Genomic DNA, 27991 nt, shown 5'->3' with positions numbered 1-27991 from the left:
GGGATGTCACAATGGCAAGGAGCTTAGTATAAAAGTTGGATGATGGGATGGGAGCAGCAGAGAGAGGTAGCAGCATCCAGAGCTGGGGATTGTCCACCCCTAGGCCTCAGAGGGAAGGCATCACCTTTGCCTTGGGATAAGATCAGTGGAGAGTTTGTGGGCAGGACCCTCTGGCCAGCTTCTGGGCCCCTGTGAGACCCAAAAGTTGTGTGCTGTGTCTGAGGCCTATGCCAGTTCCTCCTGCCCTTTATTTGGCTGTTTGGAGCTGTGTGTGTCCAAGGAAGCACCATTTTCCTGGGGCTTTGGATCTGTTTTGACCTTTGAGGTGGTAATGGTGGTAGAGCTGGGCTGGGCAGAGGTTCCAGAATTGGTTTGATTAACACAGGCCATGACCCTTCAGAACCCCTAGAGGGTCAACTTTGAGGATTCCCCCAGGGAGCCAGAAAGGTGAAGGCTAGGAATGGCACAGGCACCTCTCCCTACTTTGTGGGGCAGTGCCCATCACAGCAGCATCCAGCCTGGACCCACTGTTCCCCCCACTGCGGGGACAGGACTTGGGGATGGGGGAGAGTGGCTTAGCCCTATTCTCTGGAGGGGAAGGGTCCGCACTTCTTCCTTTGTCTGGGTCTGGCCTCTGCCAGTGAGTGGTAGTGTTTTCCCTGGCGCTGAGCAGACAGCTGAACTGAGCCTGCCAGAGGAGCAGAGGGCCCAGCTGGGTAGCTGCGAGGACACTTGGTGGCTCAGCTTTCATCCACATTAGAACAGCCTGCCCTAAGATTCTCCCCACATTCAGCCCCAGCATCTCACTTGGTTTTGGCCTCCTTCTTGGATGGACATTGAGCAGAGAGCTTGGCTGGGGTCCAAGGATGTTGACGCTCTCTTCAGTGGGAGCCAACCCAGGAGGCACAAACCACAAGGCCTCGAGCTGAGTTTCTGCAGGCCAGATCCTGTATTCTGAATCTGGGACTTTGAACTGAGGCATTAAACCAGGAGTCCAGAGCACTAATGTGAGGCAGTTTGGAGACTGGGTTGGGGTGAGCGGGAAGCTTCCCTGATAGCAAGTTCCCTGGTGAAGGGGAAGTAGTTGGTCATGGGTTGGGCCTTTGTTCTGTACATCCTGCTCCCAGAAGTCTGGGCTGGGCTCCTGATGGTTGGGCTGGTGCACAGGGGACCCTTCAGTACCCATGGTCCCTGGGGGGTCCTGAGGGCAGGGGAGGGTGCTCAGCTGCTGAGACCTCACCTCCTCAGCCTTCCAGCTGCTTACCTCACCTTCAGGGCCCATCCTGCCCCTGGAAGCACATGGCTCCAGCTCAGCCTATGGTCTATGGCTCCTGCTGCTTCCCTGCCCCTTTTCCTTCACCTTGGGCTCCTTCCCAGGTTCAGACCCAGGGACACCTGCAGCTCCTTGTCCTTGAGTAGAGGAGCCAAAGGAGGAGGCTTGGCTGAAGGGCTTTTCTGGCTTTGCCTTTCCATTTAGTTTGCTGAGTGACCTGGGTAGCCATTGCCCTCTCAGCTGTAAAATTGGCATAAGAATCTCCTACCCAGGGCTGCTGTGATCATCAAATGAGATGCTCAGTCCAGGGCCTGGAACATAGTATTTGCTCAGTAAATTTGTTAAGTGAATGAAATAATGGGTGGTAGAGGACTTTTTTTTTTTTTTTTTAACATTCCTTTTCTTCTCCATGTGTATGTTGGTATGTGTGTGAGACTTTCTTTTTCAGTTTCACAGAGGAGCAGCACCGTGAGGAGGCGACTCGGATGGGGAGGGGACATCACTGTGAAGGCCCAGCTGGGACCTCTGCTCCAGCATGGCAGCCTCTGCTCCCAGCTGGGAGGGCCTGGGGGGTGGGAGGAGTTTCCCTCTCTGAGGGGGGAGGCTGGGCTCTGGATTGGACTATAGTCTTCTCTTGCCCCCCACCCCAAATGCCCTTCCTGCCTGGAAGGCCCTGCAGAGATCAAATCTCCAGCTGCCTGTGTGAGGGCTCAAATTGACCGCTTGCCCTTGACCTGGTAGCTGCTCATTCCTTTTCAGGGGGCTAGAGAGACAAGGCTCCCAGGCTCAGGCTGCCAGGGGTACATGTATGTGTGGGTGTGGAGAGTTGTGAGCTCTTTTTTTCAGGGAGTTGCACTTCCATCATGATGGCACCAATTTCCCTGCTGTTTGGCCACCTCCTTCTCCTAGAAGGCAGGGTCAGTAGCCATGTGGCTGAATGCTTCTCATTACCCGCCTTAAGTCTGCAAGTAGAAAAATGGGGACAGGTAACAACTGAGTGGTCAGCAGCAGCTGCCTGTGGACAGCCAGAGGCATGAGCAAGGTCCCTTTGGTCAGTGACAGCCACAAAGGCCCAGGCTTTGGGGAGGCCCTGGTTGGTTCCCTTGGGGCTGCCTGCCTGGTTTTGGCAATAAATAACAGGAGGGCCCAAAAACCAAACCAAAACAAAAAATACAACCAGTATCTTTTGGGGTGGGTGGTGGGGGATTGTTTAAATTATCCGCCTTCCCCGGGCTGCTAGGTGGTTGCTGGGTACATGGCTGGCAGGCAGTCATCGGCACGTGTGCAACTCTACGAGCCGCTGACACTGCCGGCACTTGACAAAGCAGCACCAGTGGAATTTGCAGCTGCAGCGTTCAGCCAGCTCTACCTGTGCTGTGTGGAAGCCACGGCCACAGCACAGCAGCTCACAGCCATCAATGGCCTTGGACGTCTTGTTGCATGTGCGGCCCCTTGTGCCCAGCACGCCGCTGCGCACGTCCTGCTCGCAAAAGTCTGGGCTGGGCTCTAGGTACACCAGGTCCTCATCCGTATGTGGCTTGAACTGTGCGTTGCGCGGCACAAGTGCTTTGGAGGAGCCCACTCGGCGTGGCTCCACTTCAGTGGCACCATCAAACTTCTCCTTCAGCGTGTGGCCCACCTGACGGAAGGGTGGCACGGCTCGCCAGCATGTCTTTACCTCACAGGAGCCTGATACCCCGTGGCACTTGCACTCCACCCGCATGTGTGTCAGGATGGCCTGCGGGGAGAGGTAGGGAGAGGGGCCATCAGGAAATGTCAGCAGAGGCTGGGGAGGGGCCCTTGGGGTTGCCTGCCTGGTTTTGGCAATAAATAACAGGGCCCAAAACAGACAGTGTGGCATGCTGTAGAAATGGAGGGAGATTTACTCTTATGCTTCCTTTGTATTAAGCATCTACCATATGCTGAGCTGGGCTAGTAGGAAGTGTTGGGGACAGATGAATGAGATGTTGTCCCTGCCTTTGGGGAACTTGAAGTTGAGGGAGGAGAGAGATGTTAGAGGGCAGTGTCATATGAAACAATGAGTGACAGGGACATGGTGGGGAAGAACATTACAGCTTTAGTCTTCACAGGAACCTTGAAAAGTAGGTATTGAAGAGGCAGATGGCGTCATGGTCAAGCACATGATCTTTGTGCTGACACAGAGGGTTCACATCCTGGCGGCTGCTCATTTGGGGTGTGTGTGGTGTGTGTGTGAGAGGGAGAGATGGATACACATTATGTATATGGTGCCCATACACATAAATATACATATATATATTTATGTGCATGGGTGGGGGCCAGTGGGTGGGGCATGAGTGCTGTGCTGAGGCCACCTATGCTGCTCTGTAACCTGCTCACCTGTCTGCTTCACCAACCCTGCTCTGTCCGTACCCCACTAGTCTGTGGCCTCCTTGCTGCCAGGGTCTGGGACGTGGTCACCATGTGTCCCATTTCCCAGCCTACAGGGGTGCCTAGTGCTGGTAGAGACTGAACGAAGGTTTTCCGAGTGGCCGTGTATATGGGTGAGGGGGTGGGGCCCTGCCCATACCCACCCCTACCCCAGTGGCGATGGTGGTGGGCAGGAGAGCCACACTACCTTCCTGCCGGCCTCATTGTTGTGGAGGTTCATGAGAGCCCGGCTGGACGAGGCCCCTTTGCTTCTCTCCCGCACGTCCACAAACGACTGTGAGAAGGCCACGCCATAGGCGATGTTGTCGGAGCATCCTGACCACTGGAAGCCTGGGCGCGGCGGGGCGTAGAGAGGGCCACGGATTAGTGAGGGCCAGGGCCTGGGAACACTGGCCTCCCACACCACCCACCCCCTGCACTCACCTTGTGGGCTGACTCCTTGTACTGTTCGGTCACAGCCGCACTTCTCCAGCTCCCCGCTGCTGCATGCTCGTGTCACTGCAAAGGCCACACCTGCTGAAGAGATGGCGTATACGAAGGCCGCCTCCCGAGTCCCTGTGGGGAGCAAGAGGCCAGGGCTGGGTCCCAGTGCTCCTCCTGCACACCCTCTTTTTTAGAGGGGGGAGGGTTTGTGAGGCCTGAATGGTGGAGGGCCATGGAGAGAGCAGGGCAGGCGGGACTTGTGCCAGGCACCGTGCTGGCATTTGTTCTCATACCAGTAGCTGAATATCCTTACTATCTGCTCTCGGGTCCTCATAAGCACCGATCATTTAATCCTCAACCACCCCATCAGGTGAACACTGTTCTTAGCCCCGTTTTACGGAGAGGCTAGGCAGCTTGTCCAAGGTCATAGAGTCTGGCTTCAGTGCCCGTGCTCTTAGCTACCGGGGAATACTGGTCGCACAACTTCTCCAGAAGATGAGAAGGAAGACAGAACAGGCTTGGAGGGGTGTTGGGAATTGATTTACCCAAGACTTCAGAGCTATGAAGTAGTAGAGCTGAACTATAAACCCAGGCCTGGTTTCTTCTAAAGCCTGTGTTCTTTCCCCTGTCCCTCAGCTGCCTTCCTCCTGAAGCTGGGCCCATTTCTGAAAATGTGTTAGGTGTCCTTCTAACAACAACTTCTACCACTTCCCACAACTACTGCTGATTGTCGGATGCCTATTGGCACAAGCCCTCTACCACCAGAGCTTTACCAGCCCCATTTTACAGATGAGGAAATGAAGGTTCGGAGAGTGGTAGAACCAGGACTCAGTGCACAGGTCTGTCTCGGCTGCCTGTCCCTTCCCTTCTCCATGGCTCCTTGATTCTATATTGGTGTCTGCACCCCCTACTCCCGCACCACCTGAGTAGGTGGCTGTGTCCTCCTAGGAACTGCCTGTGCAGAACTGTGCTCGGGGGGAGTAGCTGCTGTGGAGTGTGTGCGCGCGCGCGCCGTGCATGTACATGTGCATGTGCGCATGTCTGGCTGTGTGACCAGACAAGTCCTGCTCCTCTCCTAAGCCCTGTGAGGGCCTCTGTGTGCCCGTGACTGTCCTTCTGTCTTTCGCTGGAGCGTCTGTCCGCAGGAGTGGAGGGGGCAGGTTTTGGCCTTGTGGTTCGCAATTAACTCCGCGTCACCCAGGCCTGTGCTCTCGGCTGCTCCCCCAGGAGCAGCTACTGTGGTCAGATGGAAACAATCACCTCCTCTGTGCCCATGTCTGTGGACAGAGACAGCAGAAGCTAAGCACTAGGGTGGGAGGCAGCACCGTCTCCAACGACTCGGGACTCCCTCTTCTTGGTTCAGGTCTTGAGCTGGGGATGCTGCCTACCACAACTCTTCATTGCCCACACCGTCCCAGCCTGGCCACTTTGGGTCGGCAATGGGGTGCATGGCTGGAGCAATGGGGCCTTGACAGCCTGAGACTGAATCTTCTCCAAGTTAATTGAGGTTAATAGCAGGATCATGTTGGTTGGTTTTGTGCTGTGGCCGCCCAAAGAGAGGCGACTTCAGTTTCTGGTATTTCTGGTATTTCCAGGCCTGAACCAGCACAATCTTTGCCCCAAAGACCAAGGGGGAAGGGAAGTAAAATCAGGAGATGTGGCTGATGGGACCCAGTGGGGTGGCCCAGTTCTTGGCCTTGCATGGTTCTGTATCCCTGCTTCCCTTGGCTTTCAGCAGCCCCGGGTCCACCCCCAGCTCAGGGCTGACCTCCTCCCCTGAGCTCTGGTAGCTGCTGAGGTGCAGGGCTCCCTGTGTCCCTGTGAGGTTGCTTAGGGAGCCCTCTGCCTCACCCCCTGAACCAGTATCCGTCTGCTGGACTTCAGGTCTCCCTTGGCCTGACTCCTTGGTCAAGGACAACATGGTTTACATAGTTTGGGAGTGGGCCTGAAGAAAAGATTCTGGAAGGAAGATGATAGTAAGAGCTAAAGCTCTAGAAAGGTCCCTATGCACTGGGCACTGTAAGCACTTTGCTTATATTAGTTTATATATTCTTCACAACAACTCTATGAAGTAGATACTTTTAACCCTCATTTTACAGATGAAGAAACTGAGGTACTGAGTGGTTAAGCAACTTGTTCAGTAACACCCAGTTAGGAGTGGTGGGGCCAGGATTTGAACTCAGTCTGGCTCCCAGAGCTTTCAACCTCGACATTATCCTGCCTCATGGAGGCCTGAGCCCCCCGGGAATACACAGGCAGTTGATCTCTTCCACCTCCCATGTATGAAGTCGAGAGAGCTTCCTTAGGTCGACCCTAAATCCCACGTGCTGTAGGACAATCCCAGATTCTTTTGTGGGTTCTTTACTGGGGGATTGTGAGTATTGGCCTCTGTGTCCAGCCTGGGAGGCTCCAGAAGACCTGGAGAATGTGGTCAGGCCACGTAGCCCCTAAAGCTGATGAAGTGGCTCCTGTGCTCTTTTCCACCTGGTCCTTGATCCCCGCCTTTGACTCCAGTGCTGGGGCTCCTTCAAGCTCCTCACCCCTGCCTGGAGTCTGGGTGCCCAGGCTGAGGCCTTGCTTGCTCGTGGAGGATCCTGGCTGGGCCTGCTTTCCTCAGAGGCTGCTCAGATGTAGAAAAAGGATTGTGATATGCCTGGGAATGTAGCAGTGGGGAGTTCCATGGCGAGGTGGCAGATGACTCCTCTTTGGTCAGGGGCCTTCCCCGTAGCAACCACAGGAGGAGGCTCTTGTCTTTTCCTGGGATGGTAGAGCCAGGCCAGAGTAAAGCAGAACTCTCTAAGGTGCTAGCAATCACCCTGCAACCTTCTTTCTTTTCCATTAAGCCATTTGTCCCTCCCCATACGCAAATCCCTTCTTCTTACTGTTTCCTCTTCCCAGAGCACCCCCCTTCCCTGGCTCCACAGGTCCAAATCCTGTGCGTCCTCCAGTCCCCCTTCATTGCCATCTTTTTCAAAGTACTGCCTGGGGCTGGGAATTCAGAGTTGTCCTATTGATCCAAAAATAGTTACTCTTTCTGGGAGCCTACACTGTGCCAGGTCCTTTCCATATTTTGTCTAAGGCTCACAACAACCTGCAACCAACTCTCTCCAGCTCTACTCTATAAAGGAAGAAAGTGAGGCTCAGTGGCTTGCCCAGAGTCCCTTGGCTGGTAAGTGGCCAAGTAGGAACTGGAACCCAGGCCCACGGACTCAAGGCCCAGGCTCCTCTGGCACGTTGCATGTGATGTCTCTTCCTGACGTTGGAAAGTAGGACATTTGAGCAGAAAGGAACGTTTGGGGGAGAATGGGCTGAGACTGAGTTGGACTGGCAAGAAACCCATGGACACGCTGACCCCCTAGGCATCAGGACAAGTGTTCCAGTGGGAGTGAGGCAATGGGCATAACTTGGGCTGTTTCTAAAGCAGACCCTGTTGGAGTCCTAGGGAGGTGGGGCAGGACAGGCTTTGGTCTCAGAGAAAGACCTTATCTCCCATCTTTTCCCCACCCATGCCCCCAGCCTGTTTTCCAATTTCTGTTGCTTTTCTCTTATCTGCAACATCCACCTTTTCTTCAAAGCAAGTTTAGGAAGCCTCTTTGGATTTAAGAGGCAGTGTAGGACAGGGCAAAGAGTAAAGGCTTTGGAGGCAGACCATGCCATACTAGACTCTTACTAGTGGTGTGGATTTCCTCCCCAAGCCTCATTTTCCCAACTCTACCAGGGGGGCAATGATGCTGCCATGACAGGCCAGGCCCTAGCACTCCTTCTACATTTCCTCCCACCCCTACAGACTTCCCAGGACCCCAGGCGCTCTCCTCACTGTGCCCACCCTACTTGATCAGCAATCGGGCTGCAGACTCTTTATTTTCTACTTGTCTTATCTGTTTGTCTGGTCTCTGCAGCCAGACTGGAAGCTCCTGGGCCAGGCTGTCCTTCAAACTTCTCCCCTGGCCTCCCAGCACAGGCTGGGCACAGAGCAGAGCCTTCACAGCTACATAGAGACAGAATCGGATATTGGGAGAGAGTTCAGGTGCTTAGCCAGGCAGGCCTGCATTCTACTCGAGTAGCTCGCTTTCTAGATGTGTGATTTCAGCTTTCTTGTTCATAAAACAGGGCTAATAATAGGACTTACCTCATCAGGTGGTTATGAAGACTGAATGAGATAAAATATGGAAAATATTTAGTCCAGTCCCTGGCACATAGTAGGCACTTGATACATAGCAGCTATTGGGATTATGGCTGTGGCATTTTATTCATTGGTAACCAATATTGGCTGGGCATACACACTTTGAGGATCATCAAGTTGACCATGTCTTTGCCATTGGACTATAAACTTCCTTAGGGCAGAGTTACTTCCTCCCTCACTTGCTTGCTCCCTAACTGAACATTTATGATCACAATGGTGAGAACACAGATTTTAGTCACAACCCAGGACTGAAAAGCACTTACTTCTTAACTTCAGCCTGGTGTGTCCTAGATGGGTGGCCTGTGGGAATAGAAAGAGGTGGGGCTCTGGAGTCAGAGATAGGCCTCCCAACCATAGCAGACAGAGCCTGGAGGGGCCTTAGGGCTCTCTTGGGACAAAGACTTGATCAAGGTCACAGTGTGAGACAGCGATTGGGCAGGAGGAGGTCCAGTGCTGTCCACTGATGGAAGACAGTGAGTTTCTATCACCTTTCTCACTTCTCCCTGTCCTGCTCAGGCCAGCGCACTCTGACCCTCAGCACACCCTACTCACCATTACCCTTGAACCCCGGTCAGGCTCTGTGTCTCCTCCCACCCTCAAACCCTTTCATTCATTCAACAAATATGTACTGATTATCTGCTATGTGCAGGAACTCTTCTAGGCACTGGGGTCAAGCAGTGACTAAGCCACACAAAGGCCATCTCACACCTGGCACTTAGTGCCTGTCACCTCCCCTTTCCTGACTGCCCCAGATGGCATCTCTACCCAGTTTCTGGTAGTTTTTCAGCCTAAAGCACATGGTTTGGCCCTAAATTACATATTGGCCTCATCACTCACCATTACTGCACTGTCTGTCTCACCTCTGTAGGCCAGGAGCATGGGTGGCCTCCACTGTTTGGGAGTGGAGGGAGCATGGAGTTGGAGGCTGGGACTTGGGACAATGCCCCTGCAGAGCATCTCCTAGGCATCATCTGTCTGTATCCTTACTGGAATCCTAGGATTGTCCCCATTTTATAGGAAGGCGGATACTGCGGCTTTTAGAGAGGATGCACCTTGCCCAAGATCTCATAGCCAAGAAGCGGCAGATACAGGATCTGGGTGTGTCACTACCCTCTCCTTGCTAAGCCTCTTTTTCCAGCTGTCATAGGGGAATAATATTTCACTTCACAGAGCTGTGAGGATGATTTGATGCAAGACAGCATAGAGTAGGCCCTCAGCAAGTGGTGGCTCCTTTTCTTCTCTCAGGCATGGCCCTGATCCTGGGTGGGATCTGTGAGTTCTGTGCTCGTTCATGGTCTGAGGCCATGACCCCATCCAAATAGCTCATGTATGTGGGCTCTGGCCAACCCCCCAACCCCAGGAGCTGGGTGTGTGTGGGGGTTGGGGGGGTGGGGGGTGGCAGTGAGAAGTCTGCCCAGGCTGGCTGTTGCTGCTGCTGCCAATGACACTGCCGAGGATGATGACAGCAGCTGGCAATCACTGGCAGCTCTTCTGGGGCAGGGTCTACTCAGTGCTTCACATGCATTGTGCCATTGGATTTTCATGGCACCCCTATGAGGTAGGCACTCATGCTGGCATCGTTGATAGTAAGGACACCAAGGCTGGAAGGAGCAAAGTCACGTGCCCAAGGTTATGCTTGCCCATGCACCCCTCCATCTTCCTCATCAACCCCTGGGCTTTCTGAGAGCCTCTACTTTGTCCTCAGGCCTTGGGATGGACAGGTGAAGAATTTTCCATGAGGAAGTTTATCAGAGAAGAAAACCAGAAGTACAGAAGTGGGGAGATGGATGGGTGAATGGGCAGAGCTTGGACTCCTCTGCCAAACACAACTGATGTCTGCCTAGGGTGACTGGGCTGGCCTCAGGGTACCCTGACTCAGCTCCAAGGGGACTGGATGCTTGATCAAGCCACTCAGGCTTTAACCTGGGGCAGTTCCAGCCTGGCCTGGCAGGATTCTCAGTGTCTCCCAGAACTTGCTGAGCCAGGGGTGGGCACCCTTTCCTTGGTTCTTGCCCTCACAGGTAAGAAAGGCATTTCTCTATGGGGTCCTGTCACTGCCTTCAGGCCAGCACTGACCTATGTATCCCCTTTTTTGCCCCTTCAAGTCCTTGTCCCCAACCTTGCTTCATGTCAATAGATGACAGCAATTGACTGTCTCCTCCATGCCAGGCTCTGCTATGTTCTGGAATGGGTCCTGGGCCTGGTGCTGGCTGGAGAAACAGGTAAATGAGACATTGCCCTTGTCTTCAAGGAGCTCAAAGTTTAGTGATGGGGCAGTGGTGGGAGTGGGGAGGCAGGTTTCACAGTTCAGTCCACAAGGTGTAATAAAAACAGCACGAACACAAATGGCTTAGACAGAAATGTGCGTATATATAAATACATGAGTGAGAATGATAAGGCAAATGGGCTAAAATGTAAACAGTTGATGAATCTGGGTGAAGCCTATGTGGGAATTCTTTGTATTAGTTTTGCAACTTTCCTGTAAGTTTGAAATTATATCAAAACAAAAAGTTACAAAAAAAAAAAAAAGCAAGGACAAAGAGCTTTAGAGCCCAGAGGAAGAAGCAGGCACCTGCCTGCAGAAGCCAGGAAGGCTTGTGGAGGAGGGAACTGCTGAGCTGGTAGAGAAGAGGGGTGGGTACTTGGGGCAGAGGAAATGGCATGTGCGAAAACATGGAGGTGGGAAAAGCCTGGCATGTGAAACCCTGCTGACTTATCCACCAATCCATCCAGAACACATTCACTGAACACCTACTGGCCTGTGTTGAAGGGCTCAGTCATCTGAGCCTAGTATCTGGGCCTCATCAACTGGGCAGCCATGAGTTCTCGGCAGTGGGCACCACCATCCCAGGAGATTCTCCACTACCAGGCTGTTTGCTGGGTCTCCACTTCTTTTTCAGAGCAGTGATGTTAACAATGCCAGGCATGATCAGGCCTTTTTGGCCCCTGCCAACTCCCAGGAGAATGGCTTCCAAATTTCTATCACAGTTGGTCTCCAACAGCATTCAAATGGCATGCCACAAGTCTGGCAGCCCTCACCGTCTAGGACCACAGGTGCTAAGACAAAGGTTGGCCCAGGCAACCCCTTCTTGCTGCCCGCGGCAAGTCAAAGGGCCCTCTGGACTGCTGTGGCTCAGAAGTGTCAGTTTCATGTTCAGGGAGTAGAAAAAGAGGACACTGGTTTAGAGCACTTTCCTCGAGCGCAGGGGCTTGACCTGGCGACCTCTCCAGGAGCCTTCCCAGTTCCAAGGGACTTTCTCTATGCCCTGGTCCACCTTCTTTTGGCTTAATGCCTTCTCATCTTTCTGGTCTCAGCTGAGAGCACTACTTCCCTGGGGAAGCCTTCCCTGACCACACCACTGCTGGCCAGGGGAGGGGTCACCTTTGTTCTCCCACAAGCTCCCTCATGTTCCCCCATCGCGGCATTTTCTCATTGTGAGAAAGAGCACACACTCTGGAGCCGGTAGCCTGTGTTTAAGTCCTGGCTCTGCCACTTTCTAGCTCTGTACTGTGGCCAAGCTACTTAAACTCTGGTATGCCTCAGTTTCTTCTTTTGCAAATATAGGGGCCTAGCTCAAAGGGCTGGATGAGTTAGTATTGTTTAAAGCACTTAAAACAGTATCTGGTCCACAGTTAGTGCTATTGACATAAGCTCCCCCTCCCTCTGTGTCATGGTTGTGTTACCTGTCCGTCTCCCTGGAGACTGTGAGCCCAGGAGGACAGGATCCGGGCATGGTGGGGGGTTGCTGTATGGCTCGTCCAATGTACAAGTGAATGAGAGGGGCTTGAGTTAATGGCACTGGGCCAGGGGTCTGTCCCAGGAACCGGGGGCCGATTAAGTCCTTTCCCCTGTGGGAACCTCTGTTTCTTCCTGAATAGAGAAGGATGGTAGTTCCTCCTGCTCACATGCCCGTGAGGTCACTGAAGACACTGCCCGCTATAAAGTGCCACACAAGCACACAGCAGCTGCCACCCCCTCTTACGCTGTCCCCGCCATAACCTCATCTTCCCCAGCGTGTCCAGCCACTCTGGTTCTTTACGCCCTTCCGTTGAGCAGTGGTTTCCTCTTGATAAACGACTTAGACGAGTCCAGCCACTCACGAGCATGCTGTTCTGCACCCAACGAAATGGTGGTCTCCCCTGGTGTCCCCTGGCCCAGGGCTCGGACCCCTGGCACCGCTGGCCCCCCAGGGCTCCCAGCATGCCCTACCCTCACCTTGTGTCACCACTTTGCCGAAGACGGGCAGGGAGTCGAGCGTGGAGCAGTTCCAGCGCCGGTTCCGGAACTGGTATTGGCATTCCTCGATGGCGAGCTGGGCACCGCGGCGCACCGAGTCCATCACCTCCAGGTTCCGCTTGCACATCTGCACCTGCCTCTGGATCAGGCCCTTGAGCTTCTCGCACGTTTCTTCCTCCGAGATGCTCCCCACTGATGACAGCTTGGCCAGGTACCTGGGGAGAAGGCAGTAGGAGGTGGATGCGATGCAGAGCCGGCCCCACAGCACTGCTCCCCTACTCTCCCATTCCCAGGGCAAGGCCTAGGCCCGAGGCCTGGTTTCTGGCAATGGGTGATTGGTCTTGGCTGCCAACTTCTCTTTGGATCCAGGGATAGGCCCCCTTGCCTGGTTCTGGGAGGCCAGAGGGGTAGGAGTGCTATGTTCCACAAGAAGTCCCCCCCATGAGTCGGCCAAAGCAGGTGGCAGCACTCAGAGAGAAGCTGACAGCCCCCTACCCCTACGCTGTGGGCTCCCTCCCTGTCCTGGGCAGCCTCTGGATCAGTTTCTGTCCCTCTGATGTTATCCCAGACACAGCCCATGGGCTCCAGCCTCTCCATGTAGAGATGTTCTTTAGTCAGGAGGCTGGAGCCACTGTCTGCCTAGGCAGGGACGCCAGCGACCCAGGTGACTTTCCAGCTGCAAGGCCTCACCGCCAGCCACAGCCCATGAGCACCAGATGCAGATGTGTCATTGTTGCAGTGCTTGGAGGTGGGACAATGAGGACATGAAGGACTTAGGGATGGGGTGGGAGAGGGGACTTGGAGAGGGGACTTTCAAAACCCTTTTGCCATGTGATCTCCTCAGCATTGAGTTTTACAGCCTGAAGATGGGGGTAAGGGTGCCCGCCCGCTCACAGGCTTATTGTGAGGACCACAGGGAGGTAATTCAGGGTATGGTGCCCCCTGACCAGGTGAAAGGGGCAAAGAGTGGCTTTGGTGGAGGAAGGAGGGAGCATGACTACTCGTTGAACACCGTGTGCTCTGCACAGTGGTAGTGCTTCATCCTGTGGCACCCTCAACACAGATCTGTGAGGTAAGAATTATTCTGCCCACTTTATGGATTCCCAAATGAAGCCTAAGAGGGTGATACATCCCAGGTGACACAGGTAGAGTGCCAGAGCTGAGCCTCATGCATAGTCCTCGTCTTGGCCCCGTCTGGTGAAGGGCACTTCCGTGATCTGGGCGAGGAGGCAAGGGGGCCTTGGGCAAGATGCAAAAATGCTCCCTGGGATGGGAGCCGAGCTGGGGAAAGGCCCTGTGGGGAAGAAGCAGCCCCACTTTCAAGGAAAGGAGGCTCCCATGAAGGAATGCCTACCAAGTGCCAGTTAATTCTCAGAGAGGTGCAGCGACTGGCTTACAGTCTCCCAGCTTGGAAGGGCCAGCCTGGACTGGAGCCCAGGTCTGGATGACCCCCAAGGCTGATGTTCTGAGCACTGCCCCTCAGCCTGCCCACTCTGCTTCCATCCCCGGCCAGGGCCAGGTGCACACGGTAGGTGCGAGGACACAGCGGCAGCCTGATGTGGGCGGGGAGTGGTGACTTGGAAAGGTCTCCCTTCCTTTCCCTGGCCTCCTTTTGCATTTGTTTTGTGGGAAGACGCATCTGCTCTCCCTCCCAGGGCAGGGCTGCTCGGGCTGCCTTCCTGGTTATTGGAGGCACAGCAGAGTGTGCAGAACCCCAGACTTAAGGCATGCTCCCTGACAGGGGGTCTGGTGCAAACACTTCCTTTTACAGGCGAGCACCCTGAAGCCCAGAGTGGAAAGGAAGAAGCTCAGGCCACAGACCAGTAGTGGACAAAAGCATGAGTGCTCAGCTGCCCAACTCTGCAAGAGACCAAGCTTCCCTCCAGGAGCTTGCCCAGCCTCCAGGATCTCCCAAGGGGGTCACCCTTCTGGGAGGACACTGTTGCATCTGATAAGGGGAGCTGTACATTTTTTTTTTTTTTTGTCCTAGGAAGCATCAGGGAGAGCTGGGGCCAGAGGGCTGGGTCTGAGTCCTAGGTGTGTCCTTCAGATCTGTGTGGCTCTCTGGGACTAGTTTCCCCATCTGTAACATGAGGAAGGACTGGTTCCACCTACATTAAGGAGCTATTGTCAGAAGCAAACAGGATTCTACGTGTGAGAGATGGTCTGACATGGAACCAGAGGCAATAAGGCAGGAACTTGACATTTGTTTGCTAAATGAAGGAATGGTGACCGAGTGGAAAAGTAAGCAGAAAGTTTTATTAAAATATGAGAAGTTTTTATGCCAATGCTAATAAAAATAGCTAACTTTTATGGAACTGCACCAGGAGTGGGCTAAGTTGTTTACATTATTACATTTAATCCTCTGCCAGCCAGTGAAGTCCCATCTTATAAGGACGGAAACTGAGGCACACATAGGTTAAGTAACTTACCTCATGTGCAAGGTCACATGAGTTGGAACCAGGACTTCAGCCTGGTTTTGCCTGACTTCACAACCTTTGATGGAGACATATACTTTTATGTAGTTCAAGGGCTAGAGCTGGGACCAGTGGGCAGAAGCTGCTGGGAGCTGGGTTTGGATGGGCTGTAGTGCAGTCGGTGGGCTGCATAAGAGCTGTTGGACTCTCTATCCCTGAGGTGTGCAAGCAGTCATGGACTGGACAGTGCGATGGGTTTCAAATCTGGCTGTGCATCAGATGTTTATGGGTTTGTTGAGCCCCACACCAGGAGGGGCCTGGTGGGCAATTGGGTTTTTAATGCCTTCCCAGGCATGGTTGTGCAGCCAGGCCTGCACTGGCCTGGACAGCAGTTTGGGGACGCTCTTGGTAACCACTGGTGACAGTTCCTGCCCTGCTTGAGGAAGATTTGATCCTGGGGCACCGCTGTCCTCCTCATTGCTTCATTGACACCCAGAGACATTTCATCTGACGCCCGGCTGTGGGGCCTGCCTGAATCTGGCTTTCCTTATCTGTAAATGGCAATAAGGTCCCTATCCCAGGGGGCTTCCGTGATTTGATATAGGCCAAGCTTCGGCTCTCAGCTGGGCACAGTGTTGGCACCCGGTGACTCTGAGGCCCTCCCCCTGTCCTGGCGGCATGTGTGAGTGGGAAGTGGGTGGCCTCAGGTGAGACAGTCCAACCTAAGCTTGCTCCCCCGAGATCCTCCCTGTCCTCTCTACCAACGTCCTCCCCAGAGGATGCATGGACAGAGCCGGAGCCCCTCAGAGGGGAGGCAGGGCAGGAAGACGTCTGTGAGGCAGGGGTGACTCCTCAGCAATGTCTGGGTGCTCCCCCTTCCTCTGCCAGTTGAAGGAAGGGGTCTCCTTTGGAGCTGGTCCCACCTTGGCCTGCAGGGGGCGCCAAGAGCCCAGCTACTGGCGATGGGCCAGGTCCACTTTAGGCCACAGGGGTCCCTGGGTCAGGGGACAAGGAGTTGGATCCCACTCTGCTCAGACTCAGACTTGGCTGCCAGGACGAGGCTGGGGGGCTTCTATTCCCTCTGCTACGTGGGTGCACAGAGCTGGCCAGTCCCCTCTTGGCCTCTGCTCCTTCCTGGCCCAGCCAAGGGGGCCAGGTTAGCTCTGCTGGACCCTGGATCTGGAGATAGGGATGTTCAAAGGCAGGGGTTCTTCCAGCAAGGGGAGCAGGCTGGGGAGGCCTGGCTGAGTCATAGACCCACCGTGTGACCTTGGGGCTGCAGTCCCCCCCATGGGTACAATGGACTGTGGTTCTGCATGGCCTTTCCCACTGGATGAACTGGTTGTTGTCTTTCCACAGGCTGGAACGGGGTGGGGTCCAGGCCTTGGAAGCTGGAAGCTGGAGCCTGTGCCATTGAACAAGGGGTGAGATGGGCAGGATGACCTGCCCACCCCACCCCCCACCCCCCTACTGGGCCCAGACTTCAACAAGGGAGACAGGCTGAGAGGGTAGTAGCAGGGATTTAGGGGTGGGCTGCTGGGCTGCCATGGCCGTGAGTCACTGGGACAGCTTCCAGGGAGAAGCTGAGAAACTTCTTCCGCCGAGGAGTTTCCCTGGCCCCACTCCTGGCACCGATGCCCACCACCCCCAGCCCCAGCCCCAGCCTTTATCTGGCACAACAGCTGTCCCCTTCCATGCCACATGAGGCACGGCCCCGCCCCCACCCTGCTCTCCCGGATCCCAGGGTCTTGCCAGTGAAGGGCTGGCACGGAGTTGTGGGGTGTGGAGAGTGTTAGGACCCAAGGCACTGCAGGCCCTTGCCCCCACCCTTTCTTGCTTGTTCTGGAATCTTGCTTGCTAGGATGCTGGGCCTCATCTTACCCATGAGTAAACTGAAGCCTAGAGAGATGAAGTGACTCGCCCAAGTCACAGGGTTAGTGAGTGGCCAAGCTGGGATCCAAACCCAGCTCTGTTTTCTCACCTCTCTTTCCACTGGACCCCATCTGGCTTCAGGGTCTGTCCCCAGCCTCCCCAGCGCTTAGCACAAGTTGTGGCACAGAGGTGGTGTTTAATAGATCTCTGTGGCCTGGCTGGGGGGCTTCATCCTGACTCGGTCCCCTCTGCTCACCTCCCGACAGAGGACTCAGGTTTGGGAAGAGCAGGGGGTGAGGAAAGAAAATGGGGCTACCTCTGGGAGCCCCCGTCTGCCCCTTGCCTTCCAGTTTGCCATGGGCTTGGAGACCCTGAGGGCTGGGCCCGACTGGTCCTGCGGCCCCAGGAATCCCCTGCCTGGGTCCTAAGGTGGCTCATCCTTTCCCCCAGAGACACATGCACCAGGCACTCATCCTGGAGCTGGGCCAGGCTTAAATATTGACTGCACAAGTCATTTCTCGGGGAGACTGAGAGGAGGGGCGTGATTGGAGCTGGTGGCTGCTGGGCTGGGCTGGGCTGGGCCTGTGGAGGGTCCCGGCCACCCCTGCTTCTTCTCCTGCCCTGGATGCATGGCCCCAGTTTAGGTTTCTTCCTGCCTCTGCCGACTACGGGCGTACCAATTTGCCACCTGCTGCCCAGGCCGCCCAGGACCGTAGCCATGGCTGTGCCATTGATCAGGTTACCCGGCCGGCCCAGGCTGCCCCTGCGGCTGCTGCCAGCCAGCTCGCACCCTGATCTTCTCAAACGGAAGCTGCAGGTCCTTCGGCTCCTCCCAGGAGGCCCTCCCAGTGCCTGGCCCGTGCCTTCGGCCTGCAAGGCTTGAGGGCCCTGGCCCTGCCAGGGAGATCAGATCCTCTCAGCCACCTGCTGTTTTCATTAGAAACTAAAATTAGCTGGGCTTGTCCCAAGCTTTTCCAGGTTTGCCTGCTTTTAAAAAAAAAATATATATATATATATATACACACACACACACATACATACATACATACATACATACATACATATATATATACACACACACATAAATTCCTAGAGGAAAATCTGTATCCTCTGGCTTCTCCCCTCTGCCTGCTCTGAACATTGAGCGGAAAGAGCATGGGAAATTGCTGGAGCATTTAGGCGGCCAAGCAGCCCTGCTGTGGGTCCTGGCCCTGCGGGTGACCGGCTGGGGGCTGGGACGCCGGTCTGGGCCTCTCTGCCCCTCCCCGTGGCCTCCCTGCCTGCCCGGGCCACGTTTAGAGCCTCCCCAGGAGCAGCCATGACGGCCATGCCAGGGTGGAAGGGGGCCAGGCGGGAGAGAGGTGGAGCCGTAAGGAAACGTGCCTACTGGACACAGAGTCACCCTGGGAGACGCGGGCCGGGGTGAAAGCAAAAGTGACCACAGACTCCAAGCAGGACCATGTTCTTAGGGTGTGTGTGTTTGCATGTGTGTGTGTGCGTGCGCGTAACCCAGTTCCCTGACATCCTCACCACACCCACTGTCTCCCGACTCATTTTCAGACCTTGGAAAGTTTTATCACCGCAGACTCAGTATCCTGCTGCCCTCTCCTCCATGCCCCCCACCCCCAGTCCCCCAGACCCTTGTCCCTCAGCGTGGCAGGTAGCCTGGTGCGCTGGATAAGGGCATGCACTGTGGAGCCAGGCAGATGGCTTCACATATTGGCTGTGTGACCTGAGGCAAGGCTGTGAACATCTCTGGGCCTCGGTGTCTTCATCTGTAAGATGGGGATGACAGAGGTTCATGGAATGGATCACGTGTATATAAAGTGCTTCACACAGTAGGCACTCTTCCTGCTTAATTATCATCATTACTAAGATGCTCACCATCATCTTTACTACCACCACCACCATCGTCATCACCTCCATCCCAAAACTGCCCCACAGTCCCTTGAACTCCCCAGACTGTTTGTTGTCACAGGCTGCAGGGCTCTGCTCCTCTTTCTTTTGCCCGGCTCTGCCAGCCCTTCGACCTGCGTTCCCCACCTGTTTTTCAGTTGAGCTCCCCTGCAGACTGGGACACACTCCCAGTGGGAACACCATATCCCTTCAGCCCTGATTCCCAGTTGCAGAGTTTTGATCAACTCTCCAGACGGAGTATGCTGAGTTAGAGACCATGTTTCCAAGTGATTTTGACCCACCAGTGAGCTCCTCTGGGGACTGGGGGAATGAGTGATGGGGTGGAAGGGGTGGTGCTTTTAGGAGACCAGGGGCTGGGGACACCAAGGTGAGAAGAACAGGGACAGTGAGACCCAGGAATGGCTCAGGTGTGCCAAGGGGTTGGAAACTGGGGTAATATTCAGTGACGGGAAGAGTGGGACCTCATGCTCCCCTGCCACTTTTGCTATTCAAACAGTTTCATGCCTCCAAATAGCCATAGTGCAACCTGGCAGGTCCCATCACCCCCATTTCACAGATGAGGAAACTGAGACTCAGAGGCATGTGTTCAAGATCATACAGTCAGTCAGGGCTGAGTCAGGATTTGAAAACAGGCCACTCTGCCTCCCAAGCCTGGAGATGGGCTGATCTGGACCCGGCTCCAAAGATGGCCATCCTAGTTTGACAGTCAGTGGCCAGTGATAGAGGTGGTCTGATCCTTCCATCCTTCCATCTGCAAGTCTTTCTAGAGCCCCATGTATTTTGTGAACCACAGCGAGGGCCTGTGGTTAGACAGCTTCTGGACTGCTTTCAGGAGTGGGGGGTGTGGGAGGGTGATGTGTCAGAGGTCACGTGGCTGCCTGGGCAGTGTCTGGGCCTGGGGTCTCTGTAGCTGTTGGGCCCATGGAAGGTCCCCCCCAGTGGCCTGAAGCTGCTTGATGGGCAGCCAGTGAGGAGGGGCTGGCTTTGGAGATGCTCAGGGTGGTTTTCCGGGTGGTGGGTGTTGTCTGCATCCACCCGCTTCCCGGCCTTAGGATAGCTCTAGGGTTTCGATGCCCAGGCCAAGTACCCTTTGCCAGAAGTGCATTTCCCAGGTGGAGGGAAATGGGGACCTTCTCTGGAGCTCAAGTTCCCCCTCCTGTGCCTTAGGCTCTAGTTTCCCCTCTTCTTGTCTCCTGGGATCCCCCGTTCCCTTTACTCCCCATCCTTAGAGACTTCAGCACCCCAGTGTGCTTTCTCTTGGCTTTCCAGTTGCCATTACTTCCAGCACCCTGGTGCTCCAGCTTCCTAGATTTCACCTCCAAGGGCTCTGTGCCCCAATTCTGTTTCGGAGTCTCCTTCCATTTTCCTCCTCACTGTATTTGTTCCCAGGGGAACTGATGCCAAAAAGCAAGAATTTTTTCTTTCCCCAGGGCAGGTGTGGTTATGGGTGTGAGGGGGTATCAAAATTAGGGCACCTCCTAACTGCACCTTGCCCGCAGAGAGCTTCTTCTTTACAGAGAACCTTCCAACCCTGCATCCCCAGGGTGCCTTTCCTGCCTTCAGGGCCCTCGAACTTCAGCTTGGCTGAGGCAGCTCTGGGGGTGGTGAGCCAGGAGGGTGGAAGGAGCCCTGGTTGAGCTGCCCAGACCCAGTGCTGGCTTCCTGGAGTGAGGCTCAGGCTCGGTGCCCCAGGTTCCCAGTGAGCTCCTCCGCCTCGGCAGATCCTTCCTAAAGGCCCAATCCTGGGAGAGCCTGTGGATGTAATCCTCCCTGCTCAACGGGGGCAAATGAGAAAACTTTGGTTCCTTCCTTGCTCCAGGTACTCATCACCTTTGGCAGAGAATGGCTGGCTAGGGGTATAGGGCCACAGAGCTGCTTTCATCTGCTACAGAAAAAGTTCTGGAAAGACAGCCAGATCTGGGGTCAAGCTCCAATTCTACTGCTAACATGCTGTGTGACCCTAAGTGCCTAGCATGAGTAGGTCTTGATGTGTAAGTGCTTGACGTGTGCCTGGCTCAGTGTCCCCTTCTGTCCAGGGAGGGGTTGATGCTGGTGGTCCCCATGAACCCCTCTAACGCCGATATCCGTGATTCGGTCCTCTAAGCCTGCGGTGCTAGGAGAGCTGGGCGTTACTACTTGAGAGGGAATGTGCTGCCTTCTCCAGCCCTTGAGGGAGAGTTCCTGACCCCCAGTCCTGGGGTTACAGGACTTGTGAACAGACTGAGAAATCGGGTCACAGCAGGAAAAGAGGCCCCTCTAGTCCCCTTGGCAATTTCCTTGGGGCCTCCCGGCGGACACACTCGTTCCTCCTTCCACCTTTGCCTTTCCTTCCCTCTCCTCAGACCAGGTCCCCTCCACTGCGGGGGCTCTGCCTTGGCCAGGGAACTTTTTAAACATAATTTGGTTTCACATTTTCCAGAAGATGGGGGAGGTGGGGAGGGGTTTGGATGGGGAAGGGGAGAGCGGGTGGGGTCACGGCAGGGAGCGAGCCTTCTGCCGAGTTTGGCTGCATCACAGAAGACGCAGTTCAGGACTCGGAGATAAAACCTGGCAACCCCTGTGGAAATCTGGAGCGCAACCATGGGGTCGCAGGTTCACCTTCCAGCTGGGTTTGCCAACAAACGAGCGGCGCTTGCAAGGTCGTCTGCAGTGGGGGGATGACTGGCGGGGTCGACGGCAGGCAGCTGTCATTCCCGCCATTGGCAACCTCGTCAACTTCAAGTCCGTGCCGGGCTGGCTCCCAGAGGGAGGAACAAGGGGAGGAGGCTTTTGGTGCAAACACTCAGCTCTCCAGATGCACCCACAGGGCCTGAGGTGAGCGAGTTTCAACAGGCTTGGGGAGCACCGCCTTGTCAGATGCCTGCTGAGTTGCTCAATTGTTAATCCTGGGTTGAGGGAAGAAAGTCAAACCAGAGCAGACAGCTGGGTCGGGGCTGCTGCCTGAGCAAACCCCTCAGGCAGAACCTGGTCCGGGGGCCCCGGGATGGTGGGGTGAGAACGCGCTTAGCCTGGTGCAGAGGGGTCTGCCCTGGCTGAGGAGCTGCAGAGCTGAGGCGTGGGGCCACGCTCCCTGACAGCTGCTTCGGTGTGTTTGACCATCACCTGAGACTCCCACTGACTCGAGGTCTCTGAAGATGGGGTCTCATCCGAGGATAACTTAAAGCATGCTGTAAAGAGCAAGTCCTTCTTTCACTCATCCATCAAGTATGGACTGAGCACCACGGCATGTCAGATGCGTGCTCGGCTCTGTGAGGACATTCAGAGGTGGTGCCACAGCCTCGGCCTCGGATGTTTATAACCTTGTAGAAGTAAAGAAGCAACTCTATTGGACTATATGATATGAAGCTTTTAAAAATAGGGGATAAAAACCAAGAGGTCTGGACATGAGAGAGCAAGACAAGTTCAGGTCCTACTTTGATTTGCAGAATGACCTCGGGGAAGTCGCTGCAACTTGGTCCCTGAAGAGGTGCTGAAAATGATGCAGATTCCCCTCCCCTGAAAGAGGGGAGGGAGGTTATTTGGCTCAAATAAGATAATGGATATGAAAGTGCTTCGTAAACCACTGCTTCCCAAATGGGGTGATTTTGCCCCCCAGGGGACATTTGACAAGTCTGGAGACATTTTTGGTTGCCACAACTGGGGGTGCTGTTGGCATCTAGTGGGTAGAGGCCAGGGATGCTGCTACACATCCTACAATGCACAGGACAGCCACCCACCCACACACACAGCACAGACTATCTGGACTAAGATGTCGGTCAGGGGGTGGGGGAGGGGCAAAGGGGGAGTTGTTGCTTGGTGGGTATAGAATGTTTATAAGATTTGGGAATTTTTAATTAAAAAAAAGGTCAATGGTGAAGTGGTTGAGAAATCCTGGTGTAAACTGTAAAGTACTGTGGTCGTGTTAGTGATTATAATTCAATGCCCAGAGCCATGGCAAGAGCTCTAAGGAGATGGGATTTCGCTATTTAGAGGGGAGGGAGGGATTCTTTTTGGCTGGGGACCGAGGAACACTTCCTGGAGGAGACGGGCTACACCTTTACCGTCGGGGCTGGCACTGCACATCTGGGCTGGCTGTGCTCCACACCTGGCCCAGCCCTTTGGGCCTAGAGCACTGGGCCTCACTCCACCCATGGCCAACCCCGCTGGGCAAGCAGGCACACGGGAGCTTGGCACGAAGACACACACCTGTAGGGATGAGACCCAGTGAGGAGCATGCCAGCCTCCTTGGCTTCCCTTGAGTGGCACTGAAGGGTGCTCCCAGCAACAACCTTGGCCAGCAGGATTTGCCTGGGAGCCAGGCCTGGCCTCCCTGGCTCTGTGAGGCTCTTGCAGGGGCCTGGTTGAAGACCAGGGTAGGCAGGATCCTTCCAGTGTGACCTGTTCAACACCATAGGATCCAGCCCGAAGTCCTGTTCCCTCCATTGTCTCCAGGAAAGGGACCCGGCTCCCCTGGCTCACTGCCAGCAGCAGCCATGGCTGCCATTGTGTTGGGGGGCCTGCTACTGTGCTTGGCACATTAACATGCATGAGTGCATTCTTTCCTCGCAGCCCCCACCGCTCACACCCTCCAAAGGGTGTGTGCCATTTTACAGACGAGGAACCTGAGGCTCAGAGACGTTAAATAACTTGTTCAAGGCCACTCAGATGGTAAATGGCAGCACTGGGATGGAACTCCGGGTTGTCTGTCCTAGAGACCCAGTTCTTAGCACGTCTGCTGGGCTGACGCTCCTCAGCCTTCCTCAGGTAATCCACAGTAATGAAACCTTAGCTTATCTTTCCCCAACTCTTCCCAGTACTTCCATTTGGGTTCAGAGCAATCTATCAAGGACTGTGGCCCACATGGGGTAGAGACCCACCCAAGGCCCCCTTGCATATGGTGGTGACCTGGAACCCGGGTCTCCTAACTCAGCACAGCCCCAGTGCTAGTAGGGGATGGGGGAGTGGGACATTCTGAAACTTTTCTGAAGCCCAGGTTCGTGGCAGGCCAGACCCCTTGAGGGCAGAATCCAGGCCTGCAGGATTTGGGGCCTTCCCACAACGGGCTGTTTTTATCCGTCTATCCCCCCTTCGGTGGTGGGAGCTGCCACAAGCTGTCAGCTTACTCTGGGTGCCAGACAAGAGTCTAATCAACAACTTCCAGCTTCTCTGGGCTTGCCCAGGCCTCAGGCTGTGGAGCCCTCCCAGCTCCAGATGCCATCCTGCCCAATTGCTACATGCAGTGGGACACCTGGTCCTCCTGCCAGGCCACCTGCCCTTTTAAGACAACAAGACAGCACTGGTTCTTGCAACTGGCCAGCCGACTGGCCCTGGCTCCAGGGTCTGGGAGGGGAGTGGACACCTGGGCTTGCCCTTTGGTGAAAGCTGCCAGCCATCGTCTTGGGGCCAGGCCCCCAGCATAGCTCACACTTGAAAAGACACAGTGCCAGCTGTCATGCCTGAATGGATATCTGCTTGCTCAAAGCTTTTCCTTCGAAAGGCAGGTTTTGGGTCAGATGGCGCTGTCATTTCCTAGCCTGGTGACCTTTTGGGCAATTACCTCTCTGATCTTCAGTCTTCTCATCTGTAAAATGTTGTCAGGATTTACATACTGTAGACAATGCAGGGGGAGCTATTATGATTATTAGTGCCATGACTCTTTAACCTCCAGGCCAAGCGCCACCCCCACCCCCCCCAGTTGTTCCAGTTCACACGCAACTCCCTTTCCTCTGACAGCTATAGCATGTGCATTCTGTCCCCACTCCATTCATGGTTTGCTTTTATCTTGTCTTACTTAGACCCCACGCTCCTTAGAGGCCAAGCTGTGGCATTTATTTCCCCTCAGAGCTGGCCCAGTCTCTGGCCTGGACATGGAAGTTGATAAAGACAAGGCAAGTGACCCAGACTTGGAACGTGCCCAGAGATCTCTTCTGCATCCCAGCCTCTCTGCTTTGGTAGGGTCCTGGGAAGCCCCTTATTCCTCCTTGCCATGGGCTGAGCAGAGAGACCCTTGGCTTGCAGCCCAGGGTGGAGCAGAAGTGAGCTGGGGCATCCAGAGACCTACTTCGTGGCAACCTGAACCATCACCGTTGCAGAGAACAGGTTTGCCAACCTCTCTCCTCTCTCTAGGCCACCCCTCCTTACCCCACCCCCCAGGGTGCAGGCACAGGAACTGAGCTGTTGGAATTCCCTGTGGTCTGCGTGACCCAAAGCTAGGGCTGCCTCCTGGCTGGGGTTCTGGGCTTCGATGACACTGAGGGTGGGTGGTGACACCACCTAGACCACACGGGCTCAACTTTGGGATGGCTTCTGGGAAGGGGCTACGGTGTCACTGCCTGGGAGTCAGAACACTCTAGTTCCAGTCTCAGCTCTGAGCTTGGGCAATAGCTTCCCCTCTCCAGGCCTCAGTTTCCTCAACTGAGCTTAAAAGCCTGGGTCACACACTTGAGTTGCCACTTTTTTCTCTACCTCTTTTTTTTTTTTTTTTTTTTTTTTTTGCAGCTCTTGCCTCTGGGCAGGTCAGACCTAGTTCTTGCTCCTCCTGATGCTCAGACTCGCTTTGGAGACCCCAGCTCCGAACCTGTGCATTCGAGACTCAGCTCCGGGGACCTCAGGCTTGCCCAGGTCCAAATGAGCTCCCCCCCAGGCTCCGTGACCCAGGTCCAGCTCACGGCGGTGGTCTGCAGGGGGCAGTGGGAGGAGGGGGGCGGTGTCCTGGTTTCTGTACGCTCTGCCACTGCTCCTGAAGTGTTAATCAAATTAAGGCTCCAAGAAAAACAAAAGCTCCGCAGCCTACTTCAGGCTGCCTTGAAGCCTCTTGCTCTCAGAACAGCTGGGAGAATTCCACATCACCTCCGTCCCCCAAGCCCTGGGTGGCTCTGACCCCAACTGAACATGCTCCTCCAGCCTGCAGGGCCCCGGCAGGCCACAATGACCTCATAGCAACAGCCAGTGGACACTCGGGGCAATTTCATGGGAGATATTTGTTCTTTGGTCTTGATGCAGAGAGAATTTTTTCCTTTCCCGCTGTCTCCATGGAAACCCCACTACACTGCTGGCTGTCCCCCTTCCCACCTCATGCTTTTCAGATCAATATTGGAGCTTGGCTCCCCACTGGCTGCCCACAGCAGATGGGGGTGAGCTCTGGGCAGGAGGAACTGGGGCCAGGGTTAAGCCTGGGACATGAGGGGCAGTCACAGAGGGGGTGAAGGAGTCCAGGATCCTCTTACTCCCAGGTTAACCCACTCACCCCTCAGTGTCCCTTCCCTCCACAGAACCCTCTGCACCTTCCAAGGGAGCCACCTGAGCACAGGCCCACTCAAGGAAAAACAGACAGGTTGCTGCCTGTGGTCATCACCCCTCCTCCTTAGGTGAGCCACAGGGAGGTGGGGGGCTGTTGTCCTCTTTAAGGGCCAGAGTTTCCTCCTGCCCCAGGGAGACCCAAGGCCCCGCCAGCACCAGCCAGAGGCTCTCGGAGACCCAGCGTCCCGGCCCCTTTCCTCCTCCTATCTCTGCCCCCGGACACCAAGCAGAAACAGGTCCCTGCACGCCTCTAGCCCGGTCCGCAGCGCGGCGCAGCCCGGCGCGGGGAGCTCGCTCCCGGACTTCTATGGATTAACCTGCTATTAGGTCCCTGAGCCCTTCCCCGTAATGGGCTTCCTCAGCGACCTGTCAGCCCCGCCTGGGCTGCGCCCCGCGCCCGGCTCCCAGCCCCAGCCGCCTCCCCGCGCTCGCACCCACCAGGCGCCCCGGGTCGTGTTTGGGCGCGGACGTCGCCGCCGCCGCCGCCGCCTCTGGGCTGGAAGCCCGGCCCGGGCAGGGGGCGACCCAGGGGCTCCGGAGGGAGGCCGGGGCAGCGGCGGCGACAGCGGCGAGAGCGAGCGAGCCTCCCGTCCCGCGCCGAGACACCTGCCGGGCGCCCCCGCGCCCGCTGCCCCGCGCCGCCTGGCACCGGCCGCTGCCCTCGGGGCCTGCCCCTCCCCGCCCCGCCAGGCCCCGGCCCGGCCAGGTCCCGGCCCCACTTACAGCCAGTTGCTCGCGGCAGCCGAGAAGACGGCGAAGACCAGGAGGCGCAGCGAACGCAGGCACGAGCGGGGACTCATGGTGCCGCCGCGGGCGCCCGACCCGGGGCAGCGGCTGCGGCCGCGCGGGGCCTCCCGTCTGGGCGGCAGGTGGGCGCCCCGCGGGTGGGCTCCGGGCGCGGCGGCGGGGCTCTGCCTCCGTGCCTGCCGGCCGCCCTGCCCGCTGCTGCGCCCGCTGCCCGGCGCGGACCAGACTGTCAGCGCCGCCCCAGAGCCGGGATGCGGCGGCGGCGGCGGCGGCGGCAGGCGGGCGAGCGGGGGGGCGGGCCGGGGGCGGGCCGAGGATGGGGTTACCTGGGCGGGCCCAGTGGGCCGGGACACCCCCCGGGGGCGGGCCGGAGCCGCGGCGGCAGTGGCCGCCCAAGCCCGCGGGACTGGGCTTCTCCGGGGGCCTCCCCGGCCGGGCGCTTCGGAGGACTGGGGGCCGGAGCGCGCTCCGGGCACGCTCGGCTGCGCGCCGCCTGGCCTGACCCGGCGAGAGGCGCGGCGACCCAGCTGCCCGGTCCCCGCCCGGGCCCTGGGGACAGGCGGGCACAGCTCCCCCAGCCCGCCGCTGTGGGCACTGCAGCGCCGCCCGGGCCGCCCCCCTCACCCCCCTCACCCCCCTCCGGCGTCTCGGAGCCCAGACCCCGGCCCGACCGTGGCGGACGGACTGAGCGCGGCTCCCGCTCGCGCGCTCTCAGTCGCTTGCACTCCGGACGCCCCGGGCCGCGCACCCTGGAGCTCGGTGCCACCCGGCCGCCCCCCGCCAGGCCCCTCCCTGCCTCCCGGCTGGCGCGTCCTCAGGCCCAGCCCCTCCCTGGCGCTCACCTCCCTCCGGCCTTCCGGGAGCTGGACGGGGCCTCCCCAGCTTCGGGCAGCTAGGGACAGCGGCGCGAGCCTGCGGGAATCCGAAGCCTTGCTTCTGGCCAGCCGCAGGATCTGGGCGCGCCCTAGGCAGCAGAGTCTGGACCAAGCCCCTACCTCACCGAGCCTCCGTTTTCTCATCTGAGAAATGGACATAAGACCCTGGGTTGTGAGGATGGAAGAAGCTTAGGGAAGGTCTCTTTTTAGCACGCTCACCAAGTCTTACTTGGCGATTGGGTTTTCTGCCTGCTTCCTGTGTTCATCCTCCCATATCGTGCACACTCAGCACAGTGTGGGTGGCTGAGATGCTGTGTAGTAAATGCATGAAATGGAATGGGCTGCAGTGGCCTGTGCCTA

At 56.3% G+C, this 27991-nt stretch overlaps 2 protein-coding genes across 2 annotated transcripts; one reads left to right on the top strand and one right to left on the bottom strand.

Moving 5' to 3' along the window:
• WNT4 (Wnt family member 4) lies at positions 1-27003 on the bottom strand. The gene is made up of 5 exons (XM_037828243.1): positions 26733-27003; positions 12505-12740; positions 4106-4237; positions 3870-4012; positions 1-3011 (listed from the first exon to the last, which is right to left on the bottom strand). The coding sequence occupies exons 1-5, from the start codon at positions 26807-26809 to the stop codon at positions 2544-2546; spliced, it is 1056 nt and encodes a 351-aa protein (XP_037684171.1). The 5' UTR covers positions 26810-27003; the 3' UTR covers positions 1-2543.
• LOC119514511 (basic proline-rich protein-like) lies at positions 26808-27779 on the top strand. The gene has a single exon (XM_037810312.1). It carries the CDS (start codon positions 26808-26810, stop codon positions 27777-27779), a length of 972 nt encoding a protein of 323 aa, XP_037666240.1.
• Positions 27780-27991: the final 212 nt, after the last annotated feature.

The sequence above is a fragment of the Choloepus didactylus genome, chromosome 2 (assembly GCF_015220235.1).
Source record: "Choloepus didactylus isolate mChoDid1 chromosome 2, mChoDid1.pri, whole genome shotgun sequence".
Lineage (NCBI taxonomy): Eukaryota > Metazoa > Chordata > Mammalia > Pilosa > Megalonychidae > Choloepus > Choloepus didactylus.
This window is presented reverse-complemented; position numbering and strand designations above follow the sequence as displayed.